The 23,435-nt window shown below is 44.3% G+C and overlaps 4 protein-coding genes and 1 long non-coding RNA gene across 12 annotated transcripts in view; 3 read left to right on the forward strand and 2 right to left on the reverse strand.

Moving 5' to 3' along the window:
• SLC35D2 (solute carrier family 35 member D2) overlaps positions 1 to 11,560 on the forward strand; it is a 30,130-nt gene extending 18,570 nt beyond the window's left edge. The window contains exons 6-12 of the mRNA XM_082241660.1: positions 624 to 692; positions 2,561 to 2,663; positions 4,975 to 5,067; positions 6,003 to 6,070; positions 8,229 to 8,307; positions 10,898 to 10,980; positions 11,078 to 11,560. Of these exons, the coding sequence (XP_082097786.1) occupies positions 624 to 692; positions 2,561 to 2,663; positions 4,975 to 5,067; positions 6,003 to 6,070; positions 8,229 to 8,307; positions 10,898 to 10,980; positions 11,078 to 11,180 (598 nt within the window). The 3' untranslated portion in view covers positions 11,181 to 11,560. The remainder of the gene's footprint in view (positions 1 to 623; positions 693 to 2,560; positions 2,664 to 4,974; positions 5,068 to 6,002; positions 6,071 to 8,228; positions 8,308 to 10,897; positions 10,981 to 11,077) is intronic.
• Positions 1 to 23,435, reverse strand: part of ERCC6L2 (ERCC excision repair 6 like 2) — a 291,509-nt gene that overhangs the window by 62,048 nt on the left and 206,026 nt on the right. The gene's annotated exons all lie outside the window — the stretch shown is intronic.
• On the reverse strand, positions 14,255 to 23,363 carry LOC309542748 (uncharacterized protein). Of its 2 annotated transcripts, none has more exons than XM_082241685.1 (3): positions 23,074 to 23,363; positions 21,122 to 21,282; positions 14,255 to 14,501 (listed from the first exon to the last, which is right to left on the reverse strand). In XM_082241685.1, exons 1-3 carry the CDS (start codon positions 23,318 to 23,320, stop codon positions 14,430 to 14,432), a joined length of 480 nt encoding a protein of 159 aa, XP_082097811.1. In that variant the 5' UTR covers positions 23,321 to 23,363; the 3' UTR covers positions 14,255 to 14,429. The 2 variants fall into 2 exon arrangements, with proteins under 2 accessions (XP_082097811.1, XP_082097812.1); XM_082241686.1 differs by having other exon boundaries at positions 21,085 to 21,282.
• On the forward strand, positions 16,809 to 18,334 carry LOC309542760. Its single transcript, XR_014224401.1, has 2 exons — positions 16,809 to 17,649; positions 18,175 to 18,334. It is a non-coding gene; the product is annotated as an uncharacterized lncRNA (long non-coding RNA).
• Positions 20,738 to 23,435, forward strand: part of HSD17B3 (hydroxysteroid 17-beta dehydrogenase 3) — a 42,288-nt gene continuing 39,590 nt past the window's right edge. Inside the window, exon 1 of the mRNA XM_082241662.1 lies at positions 20,738 to 20,981. The gene's annotated coding sequence lies outside the window, so the exon portion shown is untranslated. The remainder of the gene's footprint in view (positions 20,982 to 23,435) is intronic.

The raw sequence follows: 23,435 nt of genomic DNA on the forward strand, positions 1-23,435 counted from the left end.
TTTAGTTTATGGTTGCCATCAATTTTGATTTTAATTAATTCTTATGATGTTTTTATAATGTTGCACTATTTTAGTGTTGTTAGCCGCCCTGAGCCCGGCTTCGGCTGGGGAGGGCGGGATATAAATAAAATTTATTATTATTATTATTATCCCCAGTGAGTTCCACTAAGCCACTGGAGCTTGTGCATCAGAAACAAATCCCTGCAAAGGCATCACAAATGATCCCTGGCTTTGACTGACCTATTTGTAAGACAGAATGGGAGCATAGGCCTTTCACTGAGCCAGACCGTTACTCATTATAGCATTTTTTGCTGTGTTTTGCAGGGTTTCAGGGGGTAATATTTCCCAGCTCTTCCTGAAGATCCCAGGGATTAAAACTGGGATCTACAACCCTTTTTAAAAGGAAGCTTCACAATATTTTCGAATGGGGAAAAATTGGAATCTTGTCAGCCTGCAGGTGCTGTATGATTAAAAGAAATAAACCTAATTCTTTTGTTTCGTTCTGCTGTATCATAAACCACTTTCTGAGAGGCATAATACTGGTTCAGATAAGTGTTTAGTTTGATTAGTGTTCATCCTAATTATAAACTGAATAGGATCAACCATGCGGTCTCTCTTTACAGGAAGCGCTATTCACTGAGCATTGTAATTAGTGTGTTTGCAATCATCCTTGGAGCTTTCATAGCAGCAGGGTAAGATTTTAAAGTCCTTTCCTTCTGTGTTGGATCGTTGTTTCTTGAGTGTGCCACAAGAATGAAACCATTTCGTCAGGAACTGTCAGAAGAATTAGTGCAGGAGATGGCTGGTGCAAAATGCTTTTATTCCGTAGTCCTTTACATCCCATAATGTACGAGCCGCATGCGACCCTTTGGCTGATGTCCCTGTGGCTTGTAGTCCCCCTTCCCAGCTGGTTCTTTCCCCACCCTGTTGCCCTCAGTGGCGGACATTGGGCTCTCAAATTTCAGCAGCCCAAAAATTTGGCACACCTCCAACACTGTTGTGTTGCCCCCCACAGCACGGAGCCCAGTGCGGCCGGACCAGTTGTGCCTCCCTAAAACCGCCTCTGTTTCCCTTCTGATTGGTGCTGGAAACAGCAGAGCAATGCGCTGATCTGCACATGCCTCAGATGCTCTCAGCACTGGTCTGTTGATTTCCTCTCCTTTGACAGCACACTGCCTTTTACACACCATATAAAAACTACAACTAAATCTCTCTTCAGTTCCAAAAGATGGGCTGTTGTTGGAGAAGCACAAGTCCAAGGCCTTCCTTGGGTTCTTGGAATTATTTGCACTGTTCTTTGGATCTGGGGCTATGAAATATGAAAATCACTTAAAAACTAGCTTCAGCTGAGTCAGTGCTGCATTTCGTGTTTCTGCTAAACATAAAAAGTGCTTGCTCTCCTAAGCAAAGTCATTTCTTCACTTCACTCTCATTTACTAACCTTGTACTTCTGCTGGGAATTGCCCCAAGACACAGTAGGTGATGCAGGTGGTGCTGTGGTCTAAACCACTGACACTTGGGCTTGCCAACTGGAAGGTCAGCGGTTTGAATCCCCACAACGGGGTGAGCTCCCGTTGTTCGGTCCCAGCTCCTGACAACCTAGCAGTTCGAAAGCACATCAAAGTGCAAGTAGATAAATAGGAACCGCTCCGGCAGGAAGGCAAACAGCGTTTCCGTGCACTGCTCTGGTTTGCCAGAAGTGGCTTAGTCATGCTGGCCACATGACCCAGAAGCTGTACGCCGGCTCCCTCAGCCAGTAAAGCGAGATGAGCGCCGCAACCCCAGAGTCGTTTGTGACTGGACCTAATGGTCAGGGGTACCTTTACCTTTACCTTTTTACAGTAGGCAAATGGTTTTCCTGCATCACCACAAAAAAGAAGGGTACCACATTGAGCAAAAGATTTCTGCATCGCAGGGAGTTGAACTAGATCAGGGTTTTCAAAACTTGGGTCGCCAGTTGCTTTTGAACTACAACTCCCAGTAGCAGAACCAGTAGTCAGGGGTGATGGGAATTGTAGTCCAGCTGGAGACCCAAGTTTGGGAAACCCTTGACTAGATGATAGTTGTGGTCCCTTACAACCCAACAATTCTATGAGTCTGTGATAGTTATATATGGTCTCAGACCTAAGGGAAGATTCAAACCCTAGTCATGACCCACCAATAAACTGCTACCAACTTGTTTGGGAGGTTTGCACTGCACAAGCTCTGTTGAAATGAACAGGGGATATTTAGCTGTAGCACTTGTTAAAGTCCACTCATGGCTATTTCCTGCCCATCTCTTTTGAGAATTAGTCTGATTTTGGCTCTTGGTTACATAGATCAGCTAAGTCACCATTAGAGAAGTTGCCAGGAATGAATCGGAGCGATTTCTGAGTGAAATGCTATCTGGAACAGTCTAGCTGTTTCGTTTCATTTGCTGTTGTCTTTACTACTACGGACTTCTGAACCTGCTGTTATAATCAGGTTTTATAATATGGAACTGATTTGGGAAGCCAGCAACGCACAACACTGTTCAAAGGATGCCTTTTAAATGCCTTCATCTCTGTATTCTCTCTTCCAGATCAGATCTAGCTTTCAGCATGGAAGGCTATGCCTCTGTGTTGCTGAACGATGTCTTCACAGCAGCAAATGGTGTTTACACAAAACAAAAAATTGACCCCAAGGTAACTATGTGGGGATTTCATTTTCGCAGAAAACCAAGGAATGATCATCTTTGTTCTAAGAATTTATGAATATGTTCATAGACAGCCTTAATTAGGACTTGAGTAAGATTGTGAAAGTCAACTTCAGTTTTGTACATACTGTCCCTGCTAAGAGGTTGACAGTACAGCAGTTAAATATTTAGGTATTTAGTTAATCGTTTTCCAACTTTGGCCTTCACACTGATGTCATGATTCTAAAAAGATGTATCATCTTTCTAAGAAGCCAGAAACATCTCAGAAAAGGTAATCTAAGATTGGCTAGCTGCTAGATCAAGAAGGAAACTGATCTTTATGCAAACATAGACACGGGGAACTTTGTAAATCTGGGCTAAAGTCTTGGAAAAGCTGGGCTGCATTGGGCCCAAGGAGTTGCTGCTAGGTTGACCAGCCCATGTGTCAACTATCAGCAAAATTCAGTTATCTCATTAGCTTCTCTTGCCTTTACACTCCCTGTATCCTTCATTAGACTAATTCAAGAGATCTTCACATAACTGTTACGAGATCTTTTTGGATTTAAAAAAAATGCACAGTGTATGGCAGCCATGCAATTTTTTTGGAATCTTATTCCTCGAATCCTTGCTGAACTCACTTTGGGAAGATTTTTAATGGCCCTGGTGTGTTGCAGTTTGGAGATGGTTAGAACAGGCACATAACCACTAGATAGTAAAATTCAGGCCATGTTTCTTCATGAGAAAAAATGAGCAGAGCATAGTAGCATGTAAATGGGCTTTTACTGGCAGTTTCTTCCCCACCTGCTTGTAACATATTTCTCTTCCATCCTCCCGCCTACTTCTCAAATATTGATCTTCTGCTTCCTAGGAAATCTACTTCTGTGTTTGCTATCTTAACCATTTGCTGTCACCACCTTTGCTGGTTTTGGGGGAGAGAGGGTAGAAAGGAAGTTCACATCATATATGATAGACAGAGCACCGGCTAGACAAAGCACGATTGTTGGCAGGAGTGAGACCTTCTCGCCATATCACACTTGTGCCTCAGAGACCTGCACTGGTTTGATTATTTGCTACCAGGCCAGGTTCAAAACGTTACTATTAGTATGCAGAGCACTTAGGAACTTGGGACCAGTTTACCTGACATAATGTTTTACTCCATATATTCCCACTTGATTGCTTCTATCTGCAGAACTTTTCCTATGATAAAGGTAAAGGGACCCCTCTCAGTTAGGTCCAGTTGCAGACAACTCTGGGGTTGCGGTGCTCATCTCACTTTACTGGCCAATGGAGCCGGCGTTTGTCCGCAGACAGTTTTTCTGGGTCATGTGGCCAGCAGGACTAAGCCAGCATGGCCAGCATGGCAAACCAGAGCAGGGCACAAAAACGCCATTTACCTTCCCGGTACCTATTTATCTACTTGCACTTTTCGGCATGCTTTTGAACTGCTATGTTGACAGGAGCAGGGACCGAGAAACGGGAGCTCACCCCATTGTGGGGATTCAAACCACCAACCTTCTGATTGGCAAGCCTTCGGCTCTGTGGTTTAGACTACAGTGCCACCCATCTCCCTTTTCCTATGATAGGTGCCACATAATCCCTGTTCAGCGTTTGCCAAAATATCAACCTTTTAGTATGTCACCAACCACACTTTGCCTATTGATATTAGGCAAGCAGCGTTTTGACGCCTGCAAAAACATTTTGTTTAGACAAACCTGCCTAGATGCCTGGAATGATGATGCAATTTTTAGTTTATTGCAGGGTTTAATTTTTTTATGTTTTAAATCATTGTTTTAATTGTTTTTACCAATAAGTTGTGTTTGTGTGTGTGTGTGAGAGAGAGAGAGAGAGAGAGATTCTCTATGTAAACCACTTTGAGGTCGCCATCTGACCCCACCCCCACCCATCTTCCCTCCCTCCACCTCCCCCCCTTTTTTCCCCTTCTCCCCCTAATGTCTCAACAAATGAAACGGATTTGTAAAAATGTTACATGGAAAAAATACGAGGCATTACACTTACTTCTGTAAAACAAGAAAATCTTTAATAATAATAAAAAAGATGGTAAGATGTTTGAGTGTCTACTCCAATTTTGGTCAGTTTTAACCAGGCCTACACAAGCATTTCATAGGTAGGACTTCACTGAGTTGATTATTTAGTAAGAAACCTCTTCTTACAGAAGCATATATTACAGAAACTGCAAGCATATATTAAATGGATGAATTGCTTTCTTGCTAGAGTGCCATTAGATCTTTAAATACAAAATTCCCCCGTGGCTATTGTGATCTTTAACTAGCTTGTCAAACAGGTGTGTCTGTTTTATACAGGAGCTGGGAAAATATGGAGTCATTTTTTATAATGCCTGTTTTATGGTAATTCCTACAGTTCTCATAAGCTTCTTCAGTGGAGACTTCCAACAGGTAAGCTGTGCTTGCAAACCACTTAAGTCATGGTAATACTTCCATTGTCTTGGATCCTCATTTCTGTTCTCAGAATGGTAGGAGTGTTTCTCTTCAGCTCATGGAAAGAAGATAACTTAGGAAAGTTTTGAGTAAAAAAATTCAGGGAGAGAGGGTTTCCGGTGACCATGTGCAGCAGGTCAACAAAGCCCAGGGTCAGCATTATGGAACGGTTCCCTAAAATTCATCAAGGCAGGCATAATTCTGACAATGAAGGGGGACTATAACCGCTGGAAATTAGAAGCATGATTGCAAATAACAATTGGCAACAAAAAATGTAAATTAGCAGTCTTTCTGCCCAATCGAGAACAAGTGTGTTTTAAATAGGGAAATATTTTATGCAGATGGTTTCAGGGGTTGCATAGCAACACTTTTTGGAAGAAGAAGGGGTTAATCCTTTGAATCTTGCAGAATCAAAGTCTTCCTGAAAATGGCCATTAAAGCCAAATGTAAATGGAAAGAACTGATTCAAATTTACAAGAGGAGGGAGTTCCCCAACTGCAGAGCGGCCAACAGCAAACAAGTCCTCATTATGCAAACTTGGTGCAACAGGTTTGAGAAATTAGAGAGATCGCAAGTCAACATGGGGCACAACTTAAATTTCCTTTATTTTATCTTCTCTGCGCATTCTAAATGCATGTCTGGGTTTGAAACTGACATGAAAACAGCACATATCTAACCTTTTGTGGGGGTTGTAAGGAATAGGTCTTTAGATCCATCTTGATTGCAAGATGATTCAAAAAATGCTGGCGGTTAAATTTAGAGCAGACATCTTGGTGCAGTTCTCAAGCATCAGATATATCAACCTTGTCATCTTTCTGTTTATTTAACTGGGTTATTAGAATATCTATTTTCCATAAAACATACCTAAAACATGTCCTTCTTTATTTTTATAGGCCACCAACTTCAAGGAGTGGACAAATGTTTTATTTATCTTTCAATTTCTTCTTTCCTGTGTACTGGGGTAAGGTGTCTTTGACAAGTAATCGCTGGCTGGGTTTTTGGTTTTGGTTTTGGTTTTTTCATCCGGCAAATCTGCTATTGACCTTTATATAGTCAGCAGGTTGGGATTACAGCTAATAACTACAGCAAAACCCTAGGAAGATGAAGAAACCCAATTGGTTCAAATAGGGTTTTAATTCCCCATCTTTAGGGCAACGCCCCAGTTTATTTGCCAGGAAATTCAGAACCATGTATTCTGAAGCACAAAGAAGGTTGTGAAGGCGGTGGACTCTTCGTTGGAGGTTGGGTGGTTATCTATCAGGGATCCTTTAGCTGTGACTCCTACATGGGACTAGATGATCTTGGGGTCCCTTCCAACTCAACAGTTTTATGACTCTGTGATTATATGATGCAGAGCAGCGGCCCTCATTTCATTTGTCTCTGAGAGAGCAATTGTCAGGCTTCTGGAAATTCTATCCCTCCCCCAGTGGCAGCAAGAACCAAAGAAAACAAAGAAGAGTTCTGACTAATGAGTTTATTCAATCATCACAACGAGACAAAAGAATGCAGTCTGTCTCCCATTAATGGCATTGCTCCAACTGAGCTCCTTCCCTGTCCTTTCCTAGCAACAGCACTTTCCCTTATGGTGGCCGACAGGGACTAATTGTCTCTTGAGTCTTTTGTTCTTGTACTCTCAATGGGTGCTGGCTTCTTGGAGAAGAGGGGTCAGAAATACTCTCCAGTTATAACGTGTCAGCAGACTGCTCTGACTCTGTCTCCCCTTCCTCTTCTCCCAACACCTCCCAACTCTTCTGTTCACCTCTCTCTGAGCTGTGACCTTCCTCAAACCGCCACTTTAATTCAATGCAGTCGTACCTTGGTTCTCGAATGGAATCTGTTCCGGAAGCCCATTCGACTTCCGAAAAAGTTTGAAAACCGAGGCGCAGCTTCCGATTGGCTGCAGGAGCTTCTCGCAGTCAACCGGAAGCCACATCAGATATTCAGCTTCCAAAAAACGTTTGCAAACTGGAACACTCACTTCCGGATTTGCGTCGTTCGGAGCCAAAACGTTTGAGTTGCAAGATGTTCCAGAACCAAGGTGTGACTGTACTGCCTTCCTATTCCCTGGAAGCTTCAGGAGAAGGCGGGGGGTGATCTCCATTCCGCCTCAATCTCGTCCCCTTCAGTCCAGTCCCTGACAGCAAGTTTTGGATAGCCCACATCAGGGCGGATTTGATTTAAATCAAATTGATTTAAATCACAATTTAGATCACAATTTAAATCACTAGTCACTAAGGCTTGATATACATCATTTTTTTTACAGAAAGACTCATTCTTGCTGGTATAATCTTAATATTTACAACCAGATGAAGGTTTCATTTTTGGCATAATAAATTTTCAGAGTATGTAGTTTTTACAGTTATACCAAAAATTACTGATTTGGTTATACTATTAGAAATACGTAGATAGATAATTATGAAATTACTGTGAGGTTTAATAAGTTAACTGTTTATATCTGTACACCTTTTATGCTGTACTTTATTGGAAGGAGAAAAACAATCATTTCCTTAAGAACATTTAAACAATTTATTTAACTAAAATGAAAACGTTACAGCATATGTATCAATGTTTGTTAACTTATGTAGTTAAACAGTTTTTTTAAAAAAAGAAAATTTAGACTGAGTTTTAGCACACATGAGAAACTTAAAACAAATCTTTATTTCCTGCTGAATAGCCTTTGGACCATAATGTAACTTAAATAGAAAACTATCTTTAGTAAGACTTTTTCTCCAAAAGCATTTAATTTGGAAAATTCAATACATATATATATATAAAATCAGATTTTAATTTTAAAAATTGGATTTAAATAAAAGAAATCAGATTTTTAAAATTATTATTTTTAAAATCATTTATTTTTATCCACTCTGGCCAACATGGAAGGATGTGAAAATTGTATAGTCAAACATGGGTGGTGAAGTCCACACAAGCACAGGTTTTTATTTAATCATCTTATACATAAGTCTCCCAGCTCAACTTCTTTTAGATCACGCTGGAGGAGTTAAAAATATATACAGCCCTGTTTAAGAGGAGCAGTGAAATGATGGTATCATAAGTTTGTAATCCTGTGCCTGCTTGCTTCTGGGAAAAGGATCAAGATACTTTTTTTTTTTTTACTTTAGGTTCCTTCTGATGTATTCTACAGTCCTCTGCAGCCATTATAATTCTGCCCTCACAACCACAGTGGTTGGTGCTATAAAGGTAATCGAAACCAACAGGACCTGTTGATGAGTGACAGCATCAGAACTAGCTATGGAATCCATTCAGATTTCATTTTCGTCTTCCGATAGGGAAACTTAATTTGTTTGAAGGACGGTGCATTTGCTAAAGAGAAATGGATTCGACGGGATACGCCACAAAAAGTGGGCGAGTGAATTTTATTTCGGTTAGCTCATAAAATGGCAAAGACAAATCGTTCCTGAGCCTATATTCTCATGATAGGCAAACAGGCATCTTGGACCAGTAAAACAAATACCTAAGACAGGGGTCTGCAACCTTTAAGACAAAAAGAGCCACTTGGACCCGTTTCCGAAGAAAAAACAACAACTGGGAGCCGCAAAACCATTGCGACATTTAAAACAAATATATCTCCGGAGCCAAGATCTGACAGCGGGCGGGAAGGTGACGTCGGGACGGTGCGTGACTAACGCACGCACCGCCCCCATGCGACGTCACAGCCAGTACAGCGCCCGCCACAGTGAGGAGTGTCGGGGCGCACAATGCGCCTCCTCCCCTTGCTAGTATCCGCCCCGGAGCCGCAGCAAAGATGTAAAAGAGCCACATGCGGCTCCGGAGCCGCGGGTTGCAGACCCCTGACCTAAGAGGTCATGTTTCTGTACAATAGGAGACAGTACAAGACGTATGAAGACTGGGTCTGGTGTGAGTAATCTTATACTTGGAATAAATTGGAAGGGGGTGGAATTAATGCTTAGGATTTCTCCAGACATGATTTCTTAAGGGGAAACCATATTAGGACTCTAATATGTCTGTGCTTATCTGTACTATGTGATGCTGTGCTCTATTGACATTGTACTGCGGCAGTTCTTACCACTTTTGCTTTCTTCGCCTCTCTTCTATTTTTGGTATTGTTATTTTTGAAAATCAAAATTTAGAAATATGATAAAGGTTCATTTATTTTTGGGAAGAAAAGCAAACCCTGAGAGGTGAACAAAGACGTATTCATTAATTGCCCTTAAAAAAAAACCTTTATCATGAGAACTGGGGGGTTATAAATACTGTGGACATTCCTAGGATTTTAAAGGATGTGGACAGTGCCATCATGAAGGCCAAATACTTCTTATCTGCAGTTTGTGCAGTTCATAGCCTGATGAGATGTTACTCACTGAACAAATATCTCTTGTTTCCCCAGGAGGGCAACTCAATGTATCAAATGAAGGGAGATTGCTGTGTGTATTAAAAAACAGAACAGCATGGGGGAATCTTTTTCTTCTCCTGCCATGGATCCCACATATTATTATTTTGAAGTTTTATTGAGACATACAGTGGTACCTCGGGTTAAGTACTTAATTCGTTCCGGAGGTCTGTTCTTAACCTGAAACTGTTCTTAACCTGAAGCACCACTTTAGCTAATGGGGCCTCCTGCTGCTGCCGTGCCGCCGGAGCACAATTTCTGTTCTCATCCTGAAGCAAAGTTCTTAACCTGAAGCACTATTCCTGGGTTAGCGGCGTCTGTAACCTGAAGCATATGTAACCTGAGGTACCACTGTAGTGGCCATTACTGACAACCCAAAAGTACATGTTAGTTTCAATTCATCAACATTAGATCAGAATATTTTCTTAACTGCTTGTAATTCTTGAGAGCAAGTATGCCTTACAGCACAGTGATACTAGGAGAATATAATAATAATTATAATAATAATTTATTTATACCCGCCCATCTGGCTGGGTTTCCCCAGCCACTCTGGGCGGCTTCCAACCGAATATGAAAAACAATACAGCGTCAGACATTAAAAACCTCCCTAAAACAGTTGTCTTTTAAAAGTAAAATAGTTGTTTATTGCCTTGACATCTGGTGGGAGGGCGTTCCACAGGGCAGGCACCACTACCGAGAAGGCCCTCTGCCTGGTTCCCTGTAACCTCACTTCTCACACCAAGGGAACCGCCAGAAGGCCCTCGGCGCTGGACCTCAGTGTCCAGGCTGAACAATGGGGGTGGAGATGCTCCTTCAGGTATACTGGACCGAGGCCGTTTAGGGCTCTAAAGGTCAGCACCAACACTTTGAATTGTGCTTGGAAATGTAATGGGAGCCAATGAAGATCTTTCAGGACCGGTGTTATATGGTCTTGGCGGCCCTCCCAGTCACCAGTCTAGCTGCCGCGTTCTGGATTAATTGCAGTTTCCAAGTCACCTTCAAAGGTAGCCCCATGTAGAGCGCATTGCAGTAGTCCAAGCGGGAGATAACTAGAGCATGCACCACTCTGGCAAGATAGTCTGCGGGCAGGTAGGGTCTCAGCTTGCATACCAGATGGAGCTGGTAAACAGCTGCCCTGGACTCAGGATTAATGTGCGCCTCCATGGACAGCTGGGAGTGCAAAATGACTCCCAGGCTGCACACCTGGTCCTTCAGGGGCACAGTTACCCAATTCAGGATCGGGGAGTCCTCCACACTAGCCAGCCCCCTGTCCCCCAAGAACAGTACTTCTGTCTTGTCAGGATTCAACCTCAATCTGTTAGCTGCCATCCATCCTCCAACCGCCTCCAGACACTCACATAGGACCTTCACCGCCTTCGCTGGTTAATAAGTTAAAGCATGCCTCTTTATTTTTTTCAGAATGTGTCCATCGCTTACATTGGAATGCTAATTGGTGGAGACTATATCTTTTCCGTGCTGAACTTCATAGGGCTCAATATCTGGTGAGTGGGGGTTTTGAATTGCATGTCCAGTTCACACGGCGGACAGGAGACATGGCTTTCTGACCGTGTGTGTGTGTTCTCTGCTTTCCCCCTTCAGCATGGCAGGAGGTCTGAGATACTCGTTTCTAACCATACGGGGAAGCGACAGTCCTAAGATCTCCACAGATGAAGAAAAAGCATTGCCAGATGCCAAGAGCTAGCAGAAACAAAAGGAAAGAGAATCTGGGAGGATGCAGCTCCTGTGGAAGTTCAACGCAGAAGCGGCTGAGGAGTGGACGTTCTACCTCATCTCGCGTTGCGGTCCAGGGCATCCTTGTTAGACAAGGCATGATCTTGGAAACAGCCAGCCGCAGGCATGTTTGATCATTATTTATGTAGTAAGACTAATTACAATAGATGGATGGGTGGCAGGGTTTGGGAATTTGCTCCTTCCACGGGAAATCTTTGCACTGGGTCAAATCCAGGGGTCCTTCCTCCATGTTTATTCTGTCGAGGGTGTTGAATCGCCTTTTCCCCCAGACTGCCTGTAGCTGTGGGTAGACTCCTTGCTTAAATTTTTGAAAAGGATTGACCAGAAGATACAGACCAGTGGCGTAGCGTGGGGGGTGCAGGGGGGGCCGGCCGCACCGGGCACAACGTCTGGGGGTTAGGGTTAGGGGGTGCAAATCCACGGGTTAGGGGGCGCAAATCCACGGGTTAGGGGGCGCAAATTACTTGCCTTGCCCCGGGTGCTGACAACCCACGCTACGCCACTGATACAGACTGCAAAATATTGTTGTGCTAACAGCCACACATGTGTGGACTTCGGTTAGGAACTCGACGGCACACATCTTCCATGCCCACATCTAGCTGCCTTGGTTCAGAGCTTTAGAGATCTGGGCTCAATTGTACTGGTTGGAGGATGGACTTAGATGTCCCCTTGGCTCCCCAAGGCTCTAGGATGCTGGAGATGAAAGGGCAAGAAATGTTATTTGCAAAGGCAACTCCAGTGCTATCCAGAAACTAGCCATTCGATTGCAGAGATTAATGTGATCTTGTGAATGTGCCCCACCAGTTTTGTGGGAGCATAGGTCTCCAGTATGATCTGCAACCTCCAGATACATTGGGCGGTCTGGGGATTGATTGCACTGAATGATCTTACTGGATGCCAAATATGCCATGCAGGGCATGGGCGCATCCGATACCAAATGCATTCTGTGCCTTAAGGATGAACAGCAGGTTGGTGTTCACTGGCATGGACCCTAACTTCTCTGAATGCAGTTCTGCTCATGGAATTGGGGTTTTCCCTCTCCCGCTTCCAGCTGAGCCTCTGGCAGCCCATGAAGGTCAAGGAACCCTCTAGAATGGCACAACACAAGCTTTGGGTCAAAGCCAGAGTGTTTTTATTAAGGGCTTTCCTTCTTACTGTGCTGGTTCTGTTTGTTTAATTCTCCCAGTGGGACAATTGTCTTCAGCCAGATCCAAACCTGACTCCATCATCTCTTGCTATGCTGCCCTGGTTGGTCTGTTCCAGGTTAATTGGGCTAATTGGGTTAATTGGGAGAAAGCCAATGGAGGTTGGAGTATTAGACAGGCTGCAGTGCAGGGCAAAGTTCCTTAAAATTCCTTTCTCAGATGCTTTTCACCTTTAGAACAGGAACATTTTAGATGGGAGACAGAGGTACAGAACGTTCATAGCTAGTGCCATAAAATACCGCATTTTCGCTCTATAGGACGCACTTTTCCCCCTCCAAAAATGAAGGGGAAATGTCTGTGCGTCCTATGGAGCGAATGCAGGATCCTCGGCTTCGCCGCGAGGTGCCTGACCTGGAAGCCGGAGGAGGAACAGAAGGGACTCCTTCTGTTCCTTCTCTCGCTTCGCAGCGGCGCACCTGTCCAGCGAAGCCCGAGGAGGCACAGAAGGGTCTCCTTCTGTTCCTTCTCCAGCTTCGCTGAAGGGCGCTGCGCCTTCTCCCTCTCTGCGCAGAGCCTCTCCTGTGAAGGAGAGGCGCTGCGCAGAGAGGAAGAAGGCGCAGCGCCCCTTGAGCGGCGCGCCTGTCCAGCGAAGCCCGAGGAGGCACAGAAGGGTCTCCTTCTGTTCCTTCTCCAGCTTCGCTAGAAGGCGCAGCGCCCCTTCAGCGACGCGCCTGTCCTGGCTTCTGCTTTAGCCCGGCGCAGCCTCTTCGGGCAGGGGGAGCCTTCATCCCGCTGCCCTGAAGAGGCTTGGCGCGGTTATCCCAGAAGCCAGAACAGCCACACGGTATCCCAGAAGCCAGATCCCTCTTGCTGTTCTGGCTTCTGGGGTTCAGAATAAGTTTTTCTTGTTTTCCGCCTCCCAAAACTAGGTGCGCCCTATGGTCCGGTGCGCCCTATGGAGCGAAAAATACGGTAATAACACAGGTACAGAGGTTGGCTGCTTGCCGTTTTCAGAACCTGAATTGGCTGCTTAATACCTCAGTTCCAATCACTTGGCTTTTGCTTCAATCTCCCTGGCAGGAGCTGGGATCCTCAGGCCAAGTGGAGTCAAATGTGGCCCCTCCAGGTCTCTGTCTGACCCTCAGGATTCTGACCAGAACACCGCCAGCAAATGACACAAGTAGAGAGGAGATTCTAATATTCCTTTACCATTTGGAGAAATTTTGGGGAAATTTTCCTACTATTTCATTCACCTGCCTTTCCCCGCTCATGAAAACCCTAAATTGGGAGCTTTGAATAGGTTGCAGTTTAAGGAAGCAAGAGGTACTAGAATGGTTTTCATTAATATATCTGAGACAATCAGGTTTTGGGTATCTTTTGCTAGCCAGTCTGCACAGTGCAAATGCATTGAAAGGAGATGCTGTAAGTACTTCTGATTAAGTACATGAATATTGTGGCACATATGTTCTAGAGCAGGCATCGGTAAACTCGGCCCTCCAGATGTTTTGGGACTACAGCTCCCATCATCCCTAGCTAACAGGACCAGTGGTCAGGGATGATGGGAGTTGTACTCCCCAAACATCTGGAGGGCCGAGTTTGCCTATGCCTGTTCTAGAAAAATGGAAATATCCAGAAATTCAGGGAGAGGAACACGGCGGATTGAATGTATTTTGTCGGCAAGTTGCCAAAGGAGATAATTATGTGGTGATTGATGATAGTCAGACATAAATCTTGAGATGGAAATATCCCTAAATATGAAAGCACTCAACTATCTTGTAATGGGATACCTTCTTGTAAGTCATGAAAATAGTATCTGTTCTGTTTATAACTTGTTCATATCTGTAATTAAACTGTCAATTTCCTCTATGGCTTTTCTATAATAATAATAATAATAATAATAATAATAATAATAATAATAATGAAAAGGAATAATATTTACGTTATGCTATATATGAATGAATATGAAACGAAAAATCTAAGAAGAAATTTTTAAAATTCAATTTACTGTATCAGTTATATATCATTCATGTAAACAATTCCACATTTCACACATGTTACAATACATAAAATGGGATCTGTGGCTTTGTGGCAGAATATGTGGTCTGTATGAAGGATGTTTCACTCATCTAAAAAAGAAAACAAAATGAATGTAAGAGGGCTGGGAGGCCCTGAAGAAACTGCTGCCAGTCAAAATAGTCAATACTGAAGTATCATAGAGTTTGAAGGGATCCTTCAGTGCAGGTTTATAAACTAAGCACCCATGACAGCTGGCCATCCAACCTCTGCTTAAAAATCTTCAAGGAAGGAGAGTCCACCACCTCTCAGTGAAGTTTGTTCCACTTTCAAACAGCTCTTACTGACAGAAAGTTCTTCCTGATATTTAGTTGGAATCTCCTTCCTTGTAACTTGAAGGCATTGGTTTGGGTCCTAGCCTCCGGAGCAAGAGAAAGCAAGCTTGCCCCATCTTCCATGTGAGAGCCCTTTAGATACTTGAAGATGGCTACCTTATCTCCTCTCAGTCTCCTCTTTTCCGGGCTAAACATGCCCAACTCTCTCAACTGTTTCTTGCATACAAAATATCCTGTCTCATGAAAAGTGGTTGGAGTCTATGCCCTTTGGCTCCAGTCAGTTCTATGATGCTACTGTCAAATAAAGGGGAAAAAATGTCCTTTGCTGGTTGCATAACCTACGATGGCGCCATGAGCATCCGTTTCAGGTTTGGGGGCATGTATGGTTCCATTGTCACTACCTGGTGTAGTGAACTGTGTGAGGCTTGCACACTCTGAACGAGCAGATCTGGAGCCCCAAAACTGCTGCGCCTGAAGGACAGGCTTAAGTGTTCAGTATGTTTGCATTGAGGATTTCTCTCTTATTGGCCCAACACTCCTTGTGTGATTCTCCCAGTGGAGCTATGAGTGATATGGGATCCCTTCCCTACTTCCCACCTGTCTGCTACACCCTCTTGGACCCACTGAAGAGCCTCTCTGGTTAGGGGACTGTGGCGATCACACAGGGCCCCCGGACGTTTAACGGTCTATTGACCCTGTGCTGCCACTGCGATTGCTTTTTCCGCTGCCACCACCCCGTATCTCACGGGGACACACGGAGTCCAGCCAGTTGTTAACATACCGGTAAGCAAATGATCAAGTTTATTTTTATATGCAGGAACAAGCTTATGGTTTCAGTAAATTTTTCTCTTGTCCGTTTCTTATTCTTCGTTCCTACAACTCCAAACTGATTATTCCCAACTATCTATCTGACTCCACCTAACAATTCCTCTCACTCTTTCACAATACAACTTTACCAACCCACACCTAAACCTCCCTCTTCCTTCTTCAACTCCCAAACCTCAACTCAACTGAACTCAACTCTCAACTGACTTTCAAAACCTCCCACTCTAACTTTTATTCCCCCCTTGCATTCTCACTGGCCAATCATATCACACCTATTTTAACCCTTTCCTTATGACCCATCCTAGGAGGCAAACGCCACAGGGACCTATGGAATGTCATAGAATTTGGTGCTGACTTCAGTGGGAGTTGGGAAATAGACAACATCAGGAAGCCTCTTTATTCATTTCCTCTTAGGCAATGGCATCTTTTGACCCAAGCCAGTATACTTGAGTACGAGAGTTCATTTTTATTAGTCATTTAATTCTCCCCATGAAACTATTTTCCTCAGCGATATCCAAAACTATTTCCATAATCATTTGCTGTACAGTCACAGATAGGTAGTTTTCCCTTTTGCTGCTGGATCACTTGAGAAAAAGCAATGAATAGCCAAAGAGCATAAACATGTAGGCAGAACATTCACAACCTTGCAATGGAAGGGGCAGAGCTGGCCTGTAGCTTCTCCAGGCTTAAATGGCTGTTGGTCTGGTCATTTCTGGGTTTGATTCACCCATGCTAGATTATGAGCATCTGGGCATGTAGGAGGCCATCAATCTTCCATCACAGATGTGTGATGTGTGTGGAAGCAGTACTGCCCAGGACAGGATGGGGTTGTGCAGGGTTGTTAAGGCAGCAGAGAGCATTGTTGGCTGCCCACTCTCCACCTTAGAGCAGATTTATGCCACAAGGTGCCATAGGAAGGCACTGGACATAGTAAAAGATCCATCGCATCCTGGTCACTGTCTCTTCGAGCTCTTGCCGTCGGGACGGAGATACAGGTCGATGAAGACAAGAACGAGTCGTCTTAAGAACAGCTTCTTCTCCAGAGCGATCTCGGCCCTGAATGGGAAGCCCGGACTTTGAAAGTCATCTAATCTCCCTTGCTGTATTATACTGTATTGTTTAATTAGTGTTTTTATGGAGCAGTCAAGTAATTTCGTTGTCCCCGAAGGGGGCAATGACAATAAAGATATTATTATTATTATTATTGATATTATTATTATTATTATTATTATTATTATTATTATTATTATTATTATCAGAGCTGGTTTCTGGAACTCTGTGCAGGGCAGGAGATATCAAGAATAGGAAACAAACACCCAGACCACGTTTCTTCCGTGGTTCAGAAAAATCCACTTGGGCAAAGCTACAGCTTCACTTTGACCCAGCTCATGCTTTAGATTTTTCTATCAAGGACAGGTTCTAAAACAGGTATAGGCAAACTCGGCCCTCCAGATGTTTTGGGACTACAGCTCCCATCATCCCTAGCTAACAGGACCAGTCATCGGGGATGATGGGAATTGTAGTCTCAAAACATCTGGAGGGCTGAGTTTGCCTATGCCTGTTCTAAAACATCAGTGTGGAGACCTGTTTGTTTCCTCCCAGCCTGATTGTGTGATCCTTAAAGTTAGGGCTGAGGCACTTGTGGCCTTCTGTATATATTACTTTCCAATTCCCGTCAGCTTTAGGGAACACGTCCAATGGCCAGGGGTGATGACAGGTCTAGCCCAACAACTTTTGAAGACCACAGCTGCTTCCTCCCTGCCCAATGAGTCAAAACGTGTTAAAAGCTGAGTACACTTCCACAACTGCATGTTCAACAGAGATGCCATATTCAGAATGATCTGATGAAAAGAGCCCCAGTATTAACTGGGGAGCAATCTTACATTAGTCAGGACAAGTATAATGTGAAAGATCCTGGACACTATTATTATTTTGGGGTTTTTTCCTTTAATTTTTTGCAAAATAATTACAAATAAATCCATAGATAGAATGATTGTATACACATATAAATTTATGGAAGCAACCAAATACTTCATCTTAGTTTGTAGAGAATATGGTGCAATGGTACAGAAAACCTCAAGAAAAGGGTTGTTACATTGATGTTTCTGTTACTTAAAATTTATGTTGTTGTTTAGTCGTTTAGTCGTGTCCGACTCTTCGTGACCCCATGGACCAGAGCACGCCAGGCACTCCTGTCTTCCACTGCCTCCCGCAGTTTGGTCAAACTCATGCTGGTAGCTTCGAGAACACTGTCCAACCATCTCACCCTCTGTCGTTCCCTTCTCCTTGTGGCCTCAATCTTTCCCAACACCAGGGTCTTCTCCAGGGAGTCTTCTCTTCTTATGAGGTGGCCAAAGTATTGGAGCATCAGCTTCAGGATCTGTCCTTCCAGTGAGCACTCAGGGCTGATTTCCTTCAGAATGGATAGGTTTGATCTTCTTGCAGTCCATGGGACTCTCAAGAGTCTCCTCCAGCACCATAATTCAAAAGCATCAATTCTTCGGCGACCAGCCTTCTTTATGGTCCAGCTCTCACTTCCATACATCACTACTGGGAAAATCATAGCTTTAATTATACGGACCTTTGTTGGCAAGGTGATGTCTCTACTTTTTAAGATTCTGTCTAGGTTTGTCTAGGTTAAAATTTATCGACCACTCTTATAAGAATGAAGTTGCCTATATTTTACCACATTGTACTATGACCTTTTATATGTCTCAAAATAAAAAAATGGGAATTCTTTTATCTTGTACTTAATTAAAAATAAATAAAATCCTTTTTGCAATGAATTCGCTGTCTTTTTGTCTCCCTTTTCCAACTGCCTTGTCTGCCCTTTCCTAGAAGTTAGCAAATTTCATCATATAAGCACCTTCCCAAACTTTAGCTCCCGAGGCACCTAGAGATAATGATATGGGAGTTTTCTGTCTCTGACAGATGACTGTTTTGGCCGCTATTAATAGCTGAAAGTCATTTCCCAATCCTCTTCTGCTTTAATATCCTTACTCTGTCCAATTATAATTACAACAGGATCTTTTCGGAAATGATAGCCTAGGATGCTTGTTATTTCTGTCGGCACAAATTCCCAAAATCTGATTGCTCAGCATGCCCACATGACGTGAAACATGTTTACATCAGAAGTTCCACATCTCCATCATGGGTCACTGGCCCTCAAAAATATTTTACTCAACCTGGCAGGAGTCAGGTACCATCCTGTCAAATCCGTGCAGAACGTTGCTTTAAGAGTTTCCAAATCAAATACCATTTGTCTGTCAGTATTTGAATAGACAAATCTGCTTGCCATCTTGCTTTATAGCAATTCTGTTAGTATTTTGTATATCTGACCTAAAGTTCCATGTGACCAATCAACTGCTGAGATCAATAATTCAAAATTCATACAATTTCCAAAGAGCTATGGCATCTTTATTTATTGGGAAATCTATATTTCACCCAAAATGGTCACAGGGTGGTTTAAAAATCTAGGGTAATAGATAGTACTGTACACAATAAACAGAAACATTAATAATTTTCATAAATTCCATAAGTAACAACATCATTAAAATTACTGTATTTTTCGTCCCATAGGACGCTCCGTCCCATAGGACGCACCTAGTTTTTTGGGGGGGAAATAAAGGGAAAAAAATCCCTTTATTTCCCCCCCAAAAGCAGGTCGGGGAAACTGAACCAGGTCGAGGAACAGCGGGATGGCGGCGCTGCGCCTCCCTGCTGTCCCCCGAGCTTGTGGGGCTGGCCGATGTCTGCCTGGCGCAAGGTGTGCGCTGCTTCAGGGTGCCCTGCCCACCGGGCGGCAGGCTTCTATCCGCAGCGTGGGGAGCCCTGCTGGGAACTCCTGCAAGGCTCCCCACGCTGCGGATGTCTGCCGGGCGCGGGGGCCGCTCTGCTTCAGGGCGCCCCGCCCACCGGGGAGCAGGCTGCTATCCGCAGCGTGGGGAGCCGTGTGGGGAACTCCTGCAAGGCTCCCCATGCTGCGGATGTCTGCCGGGCGCGGGGGGCGCTCTGCTTCAGGGCACCCCTCGTGCTGGGCAGCAGGCTGCTATCCGCAGCGTGGGGAGCCTTGCGGGGAACTCCCACAGGGCTGCCTAGGCTGTGGATGTCTTCCTGAAGCCTGGAGAGCGAGAGGGGTCGGTGCGCACCGACCCCTCTCGCTCTCCAAGCTTCAGCAAAAGCCTGCATTTGCCCCATTCATTTTTGAAGGGGAAAAGGTGCATCCTATAGGGTGAAAAATACGGTACTTAACCCACCAGCTTCTAAAAGCCTGGCATCTAAAAAGAAGAAGAATATATTAAATGCAGGATTATAATGTAAAAAGGAAAGTTGAATTCACTTAAGGCAGATACCACCAACCTTTCTGGGCTTGTGGACACATTTTAATTTTTTTTTAAAAAAAGCCTTTTAGGGCTTTAAAGGTCAGCACCAACGTATGGGACTCTTCACACCTCCAATCTAAAGTGGTACCCTGACACTGTTTCATCACCTGAGCCCAACTTTCACAGGTCAAAGGTCTTTTATACTACCCTTTCTCCCTGTGGGGAGAGTTTATTTTCTGAAAGTATTAGCAACATGTGGTATTTCAAATACGGTCTATGGCTGTGAACACCATACCTCTCAAGCACATTTAAAGTACCCCCCCAAAGAATCCTGGGAACTGTAGTTTACCCCCTCACAGAGCTACCATTCCCAGCACCCTTAACAGACTACATTTCCCAGAATTCTTGGGGTGTTGCTGAGCGTGAACTTGAAACAGTTCTTGTGGATAAAGCCTACGACTAGAACAGGGGTCAGCAAACTTTTTCAGCAGGGGGCCGGTCCACTGTCCCTCAGACCTTGTGGGGGGCCGGACTATATGGGGGGGTGAATGAATTCCTTTGCCCCACAAACAACCCAGAGATGCATTTTAATTAAAAGCACACGTTCTAATCGTGTAAAAACACGCTGATTCCCGGACCGTCCGCAGGCCGGATTGAGAAGGCGGTTGGGACGGATCCAGCCCCTGGGCCTTAGTTTGCCTACCCATGAGCTAGAATCTAGTTAGGCAAGCCAAAGGTCCAGACACATTTTGCACCCTTTAAAAGAACTCTCCCTCTGTTTCAAAATAAGTCTATGGAGGAAGCAAGGGGCATTTTTGTTTCAAATTCCTCTCGTTTCCACGTTCCTGATAGATGCATAAAAATGCAGCACTCTTTGAACCTTAGCCTATAAAAGTTAAACTTCAATGTGATTAAATGTTCCCCTCCTCTTACATGATAGGCTGCTGCTTATCAGATATGGGTGTGACAGGTTTCCCTGGCACCTTTTGCCTTCAACTGAAGAAAGGAAGGGTGAGGGAATGTGACGGGTGAGAGTTTGTTCACAGGTAGCTTCCTCTGAGCTGCTAGCAAGTGCGCTGTGTACTGTGGCCCACTGCTGAGTAAGTGGCATGTAAGTCAAGCTACATTTCGTATTGTAATTAATTTGGCAGGCCAGTCAGACTCCCCATAATGTCTTCTGCATTCGGGGAGGGTCAGAATTTGAGCAAACTCACAGATTCCTGGACTTGGCTGAGAGCAATGCCAGCTAACCTCCTCATGAGGCCATCCTGGTGACGGTGGGTCGAAACGATGGTGCTGATAGCCAGCCGCTAGATGGAAGTCCTCAACCAGGTCGAAGGGTCTGGCAGACACAGAGGGAGAAGCTACCAGGGTAACAGGGGCCACAATGTCACCACGGGAAGAGAGGGTGCCTTTTTACAACACAGGAAGGAGCAGGAAGTGGGCAGAAATCTCCATAAACTCAAGTGTATATCATAGAATCATAGGTACTGTATGTGTGAATAAACCACATCTGCAGACTCCATTGTGCCTTGATTTCCCAGTGGAAGCACAAACCTGGGTGAGTGAAAAATTGGTGCTGGATTTTACTAAGCAGATCAAGTAGCATTGGGGGGGGGGGTAAATTCGATTCAGTTCACATTTAAAGGTAGACCAACCAAATCCATAGCTGTCAACTTTTCTTGCGAGGAATCCTATTCAGAATAAGGGAATTTCCCTTTAAAAAAGGGAAACGTTGACAGCTATGCAAATCTGAATTTTTGCAGAAGCAATATGAGAACCCAAACACAGCCATCCTTTGAAATGTGATCTTCTCTGAATTTTGCAATACGGTTCTCCAGCCATAATAGGGTAAAGCACAGTGGTACCTCACGTTAAGTACTTAATTCGTTCTGGAGGTCCGTTCTTAACCTGAAACTGTTCTTAACCTGAAGCACCACTTTAGCTAATGGGGCCTCCTGCTGCGCCGCCGGAGCACGATTTCTGTTCTCATTCTGAAGCAAAGTTCTTAAGCTGAAGCACTATTTCTGGGTTAGCAGAGTCTGTAACCTGAAGCATTTGTAACCTGGAGCATATGTAACCTGAGGTACCACTGTATACATAAGAATGCATATGTCGACAATAATAAGATATCATTTGTCTGCCTCAGCAGAAGAAATTAGGTACCTCCTAATTCCAACTGTTCATTATAAGAATAACTGTTTAAAAGCTGGTACAGGGGTACCTCAGGTTAAGTACTTAATTCGTTCCGTTCTTAACCTGAAACTGTTCTTAACCTGAAGCACCACTTTAGTTAATGGGGCCTCCTGCTGCTGCCGCGCCGCTGTAGCCCAATTTCTGTTCTTATCCTGAAGCAAAGTTCTTAACCTGAAGCACTATTTCTGGGTTAGCGGAGTGTGTAACCTGAAGTGTATGTAACCCAAGGTACCACTGTACCTGAGTTTGATCCCTGCCCTGGCCTCTCCCCTCCTTGTTCCTTTTTCCTTGTGTTTTTATGAGCCTTCAGGCAGGTTCAGGAGTTGAACTAAATGACCCTTGTTCTATGATCCTAAGTCTACCATGAGCAGTCTCATTTTTAATCAACACCTTTCCAGATTCCCGCCTGAGATAACAGCCTCACTGCACCTCATGAGCATGCAAAGAAAAGTATGGAATTGGATTGGGGCTGCAGTGAGAGGAAGCTTGACTCTTAACCCTGTGCCAATCTCATCAAAACTGACTTACCCCCAAAATCTATTTACCCTGACCTAGTAAGAGGGGGAAATGGAGCTTTGCACTTGAGATTCCCTAGGTTGAACACTTGATTCGGGAGCTTGGGCTGCAACTGACAATGCCTAGCACTGCTGATCAGGGTATGGGAGTAGGTCGTAGAGCAGAGCTTTCTAAACTTTTCATGTTGGCGACACACTTTGCAGGCATGCATCATTTCGCATCACAATAATTCAGTTTTACTGACAAACCAGAGGTTAAACTAACCCCTTTCTAGCCGCGGGAAGAGCGTGGGGAGCATTTGCGCAACACACCTACACCCTGCGGCCAACACACTTGTGTGTCACAACACACAGTTTGGAAAGCTCTAGCATAGAGTGTTAGATTCAGTTACCATTTCCCACACACACACACCCTCAAGCAGGTGAATGGTGGTAGTAAGCATTAAAAACATGCACGATTCAGCCCACATTATGCACATGCTTTCAAGGTACCTTGAGATAAAGCAGGTTTTTCCAGCAGTCGGCAATGGTCAAAGAAAGTGTCTTGTGCCTCCAGGCTCTGCTCGATGCTATAGCTTTTCTTTCTCAAGGAACTGGTTGCTGTTCTGCTGTTTCTAATGCCGGCAGGAGGTCCATATGGGAGCCTCAGGGGGTTGCATAAAAACTGGCTTGTGATGGTCATTCTGGATCCTGGATGGTCTCGGCCACCAGGGTTAATGATGAATCCTTGGGCCTTCATGTAATGAGTCTTTGTCCTAAAGGCAAAGCTAAAGCTAAAGTCCAGTCAAAGGCGACTGTGGGGTGCGGCGCTCATCTTGCTTTCAGGCCGAGGGAGCCAGCGTTTGTCCTCAGAC

This window comes from Podarcis vaucheri, assembly GCF_965113315.1.
Source record: "Podarcis vaucheri genome assembly, chromosome: 11".
NCBI lineage: Eukaryota > Metazoa > Chordata > Lepidosauria > Squamata > Lacertidae > Podarcis > Podarcis vaucheri.